This window comes from Lampris incognitus, chromosome 5, assembly GCF_029633865.1.
Source record: "Lampris incognitus isolate fLamInc1 chromosome 5, fLamInc1.hap2, whole genome shotgun sequence".
NCBI classification, from domain to species: Eukaryota; Metazoa; Chordata; class Actinopteri; order Lampriformes; family Lampridae; genus Lampris; species Lampris incognitus.
Window position 1 is genome coordinate 4,586,499 of NC_079215.1, and position 5,341 is coordinate 4,591,839.

At 54.3% G+C, this 5,341-nt stretch overlaps 1 protein-coding gene across 1 annotated transcript in view; it reads left to right on the forward strand.

Annotated features, from left to right (window-relative positions):
• Positions 1-1,315: 1,315 nt before the first annotated feature.
• The window catches only part of LOC130112357 (metal transporter CNNM1), a 26,829-nt gene continuing 22,803 nt past the window's right edge, over positions 1,316-5,341 (forward strand). The window contains exon 1 of the mRNA XM_056279687.1: positions 1,316-2,771. Coding sequence (XP_056135662.1) covers positions 1,316-2,771 — 1,456 coding nt within the window. The remainder of the gene's footprint in view (positions 2,772-5,341) is intronic.

Below are 5,341 nucleotides of genomic sequence, written 5' to 3' on the forward strand. Positions count from 1 at the left end.
CACAAATGTAAACTACACAAATGTAAAGTACACAAATTCAAACCACACAAATGTAAACTACACAAGTTCAAACTACACAAATGTAAACTACACAAATTCAAACAGCACAAATCTAAACTACACAAATTCAAACAACACAAATGTAAACTACACAAATGTAAACTACACAAATTCAAACTACACAAATGTAAACTACACAAACGTAAACTACACAAATTCAAACAGCACAAATTTAAACTACACAAATTCAAACAGCACAAATTTAAACTACACAAATTCAAACAACACAAATTTAAACTACACAAATTCAAACAACACAAATGTAAACTACACAAATTCAAACTACACAAATTCAAACTACACAAATTTAAACTACACAAATTCAAACTACACAAATTCAAACAACACAAATGTAAACTACACAAATGTAAAGTACACAAATTCAAACTACACAAATGTAAACTACACAAATTCAAACAGCACAAATTTAAACTACACAAATTCAAACAACACAAATGTAAACTACACAAATTCAAACTACACAAATGTAAACTACACAAATGTAAACTACACAAATTCAAACTACACATATTTAAACTACACAAATTCAAACAGCACAAATTCAGACTACACAAATTCAAACTACACAAATGTAAACTACACAAATTCAAACTACACAAATTCAAACAACACAAATTCTAACTACACAAATTCAAACAACACAAATTCAAACTACACAAATTCAAACAACAGAAATGTAAACTACACAAATGTAAAGTACACAAATTCAAACTACACAAATGTAAACTACACAAATTCAAACAGCACAAATTTAAACTACACAAATTCAAACAACACAAATGTAAACTACACAAATGTAAACTACACAAATGTAAACTACACAAATTCAAACTACACATATTTAAACTACACAAATTCAAACTACACATATTTAAACTACACAAATTCAAACAGCACAAATTCAGACTACACAAATTCAAACTACACAAATGTAAACTACACAAATGTAAACTACACAATTTAGCAAGCAAAAAGTTTTCCAAAATGTTTGTGTGTGTATGTGGAAAGTGATAACGATGCATGTCTCTCCGGCCTGGCAGCGAGTTCTGTGCGACATCCCATCATATTACTGAGACACACACACACACACACACACACACACACACACACACACACACACACACACACACACACACACACACACATCTACCCCCCCCCTTCAGCAGATGGAGCGTGAGAGCGACCCGGCGTCACGTGACTCGGACTCGCCGGAGTGACCTCCTTATGCCGCATCATGGCTGCGGAAGATGCGGCCGTCCGGTCCCGAACCGGAGCCCCCTGCCTCTGTTTCTTCTTCTCTTTCTCCCACCTTTCTCCCCCGACACGCCTGCTCCTGCTCTGCCTCTCCGTCGGCTCTCTCCTCCCCTCTCCCGGCCTCTGCCTGCTCGGCTTTCGGCCGGAGGAGACGGGGGAAGCGCTGTCCGTGGAGGACGGGGTGCTGAAAGCCACCGAGGGGACCCGCTTCATGCTGCGCGTGTACTACTCCACCTCCCCGCAGAGGCTCAACCGCACCGCGGGGTCCCGCGCCAACAACGCGGCGCCCTGGATCGCCTTCATCGAGGAGCCGACACCCGGGAGGGAGGGCCAGGTGCATCCGAAACGGAACATGTGCGTGGACAAGAGCGCCAGGACGTCCGACATAGAGGTTTTGGGCTCTTTCAGGTCGGCGTCCAGCCAAAACTCGGTGCTGGTGGAGCTGCTGGCCAAGGCGCTGCGGAGGGGCGAGACGATTAAGTACTACTCCATGTGCGCGTTCGACGGCTCCAAATGGGAGCACTACCGCACACGGGACTTCTGGGTCGCGGTGGCGGAGCGCTCGGAGGTCCCGGACCTCTGGCTGCAGGTGCTGGTGTCGGTTCTTCTGCTGGGGCTGTCGGCGCTGTTCAGCGGGCTGAACCTGAGCCTGCTGGCGCTGGACCCGGTGGAGCTGCAGGTCCTGCAGAACAGCGGCACGGACGCCGAGCAGAAGTACGCGCGGAAAATCGAGTCGGTGCGCCGCCACGGGAACTACGTGCTGTGCACCCTGCTGCTGGGAAACGCGCTCATGAACGCGTCCCTGGCGGTGTGGATGTGCCAGATCCTCGGCATGACCTGGGTCTCCACCGTCATCTGCGCCTTCGGCGTCTTCTTCGTCGGCGAGATCCTGCCGCACTCGGTGGCCTCGCGCCACGGCTTGGCCATCGCCTCCAGGACCATCTGGGTGACCCGGGTGCTGATGGTGCTCTCCTTCCCCATTTCCTTCCCCATCAGCAAACTGCTGGACCTCATCCTCCACCAGGAGATCTCCAACTTCTACACCCGGGAGAAACTGCTGGAGATGCTGCGCATCACCGATCCCTACCACGACCTGGTGAAGGAGGAGCTCAACATCATCCAGGGCGCGCTGGAGCTCCGCACCAAGACCGTGGAGGAGGTGCTGACCCCGCTGACGGACTGCTTCATGCTGGCCAGGGACGCCGTGCTGGACTTCAACACCATGTCCGAGATCATGCAGAGCGGCTACACGCGCATCCCGGTGTTTGAGAACGAGCGCTCCAACATTGTGGACATCCTGTTTGTGAAGGACCTGGCCTTTGTGGACCCGGACGACTGCACGTCGCTGAAAACCATCACGCAGTTCTACAAACACCCACTACACTGTGTCTTCAATGACACCAAACTGGACGCCATGCTGGAGGAGTTCAAGAAAGGTAGGAGTTTGTTCGTTGTGTGGTGTGTGTGTGTGTGTGTGTGTGTGTGTGTGTGTGTGTGTGTGTGTGTGTGATATCAGATCTGCCAACCTGTGGTGAGCCTTCCTTGTCTGTATTTCATTTGAAATGTGGTATCACAACATGGCTGCGTTCACATGCACCATGTAACCGGACTGCTGTCGTTGTCCCGGTCCACAAGAGCCGGGGGAGAACCCATTTATTGAAGTAAGTCCCACCCCGGTGCGGTAGGTGGCGATATGCCCCCTTTCAGCTGGCTGCTACCCCTCCCCCCCCCTTTCTCCCCAATTGCACTTGGCCAATTACCCTGCTCTTCACTTCCGGCTTCCCACCCGCAGACAGTGGAGACGCCCGACCAAGCCAGAAGTAACCAGCTGGTCGCTACTGGACCTTCTTCCGGTTGACCTATTGCGTCACATACCAAACAGGTTAGCGGACCTGTTTGAGGCGCTTCCACCGAACACGGGTTTGCTCGGGGGTTCTTTTAAATCCCGCTTCCTCCAACTTCTCCGCCGCTTTCTTAGATAGTTCTCCACTCCGCGTCCTCCTTCCATCCATGTACACTAGACCAGTGGTTCTCAACCTTTTTGGGGTCCTGGACCCCCTGCGTATTTCTGATCTACCCTGAGGACCCCTCCACCTGGTCTTGGGGGAGGGGGGTTGCAATTTGATAGAAACAGATATTTTATTTTCACGGACCCCTTGCAATTACACCACGGACCACTAGGGGTCCGCGGACCCCCGGTTGAGAAACACTGCTCTAGGGTGTTCGCCTCCTTTAGTTGACACAACATCAAGTTTGTCTCCTCGTCTGTCCAGAAACGCGCGGTTCTCGCTCCAGCACTCGCCATGTTGACACCACGCTGTTCCACTTCCGGGTGAAAGAGCGCCGCGGGAACTACGGAGCATGCGCAGAACGCCTAGGCCAGTTCGGGCCTGATTGAAGCGTACACATGCCGGAGTAAATCCACCCCCAAGGCGTGTCAGCCCGACTTCGAGAAATTCCATTTAGCACGTTTTCAGTCGGACTAACGCGTATCTTAAAAGTCCAGTTCTAGTCGGACTACCACAATAAATCCACCTTTGCTGACGTCACGTAAACGTGCCGACTCTCGTCTTTACGTTTCCTTCATCTTTACCCTCCGCGTTAGTGACGCGCACGGTGGCCTCTGCTGGTATGACGAGTCAGCCTCCGCTCAGGAGTCGGTAAGGTCGTTATGACAACACGTCCGGCTCAGACACGTGATGGGGTGTTGTGACGCGTCACCATAAAAGTCACATGCGTGTTACCGAGTCTTATGTGACGTGGTTAGAAGAGGTCTTCATCCAAAAAAAAGAAAGAACTTTTCCCTCTACATAATCACATTTGCTGTGAGGCGACCGCGCTACCCACCCGGGACGACCCCCCCCCCCCCCAGGGTTAGACTACCCCAGGGCTCGAACCCAGGCCCTACTTGCTGTGAGGCGACCGCGCTACCCACCCGGGACGACCCCCCCCCCCCAAGGTTGGACTACCCCGGGGCTCGAACCCAGGCCCTACTTGCTGTGAGGCGACCGCGCTACCCACCCGGGACGACCCCCCCCCCCCAGGGTTGGACTACCCCGGGGTCGAACCCAGGCCCTACTTGCTGTAAGGCGACCGCGCTACCCACCCGGGACGACCCCCCCCCCCAAGGTCGGACTACCCCGGGGCTCGAACCCAGGCCCTACTTGCTATGAGGCGACCGCGCTACCCACCCGGGACGACCCCCCCCCCCCAAGGTTGGACTACCCCGGGGTCGAACCCAGGCCCTACTTGCTGTAAGGCGACCGCGCTACCCACCCGGGACGACCCCCCCCCCCCCAAGGTCGGACTACCCCGGGGCTCGAACCCAGGCCCTACTTGCTATGAGGCGACCGCGCTACCCACCCGGGACGACCCCCCCCCCCAGGGTTGGACTACCCCGGGGCTCGAACCCAGGCCCTACTTGCTGTGAGGCGACCGCGCTACCCACCGGGACGACCCCCCCCCCAGGGTTGGACTACCCCGGGGCTCGAACCCAGGCCCTACTTGCTGTGAGGCGACCGCGCTACCCACCCGGGACGACCCCCCCCCCAAGGTTGGACTACCCCGGGGCTCGAACCCAGGCCCTACTTGCTGTGAGGCGACCGCGCTACCCACCCGGGACGACCCCCCCCCCAAGGTTGGACTACCCCGGGGTCGAACCCAGCCCTACTTGCTGTAAGGCGACCGCGCTACCCACCCGGGACGACCCCCCCCCCCCAAGGTTGGACTACCCCGGGGTCGAACCCAGGACCTTCTTTTTTTGGCGGCTCAGTGGTTAGCACGGTCGCCTCACAGCAGGTAGGGCCTGGGTTCGAGCCCCAGGGTAGTCCAACCTTGGGGGGGGGGGGGTGGTCCCGGGTCGTCCTCTGTGTGGAGTTTCCATGTTCTCCCCGTGTCTGTGTGGGTTTGCTCCGGGGGCTCCGGTTCCCTCCCACAGTCCAAAGACATGTAGGTCAGGTGACTCGGCTGTCCTACATTGTCCCTAATTGTAAGTGTGTGTGTGTGT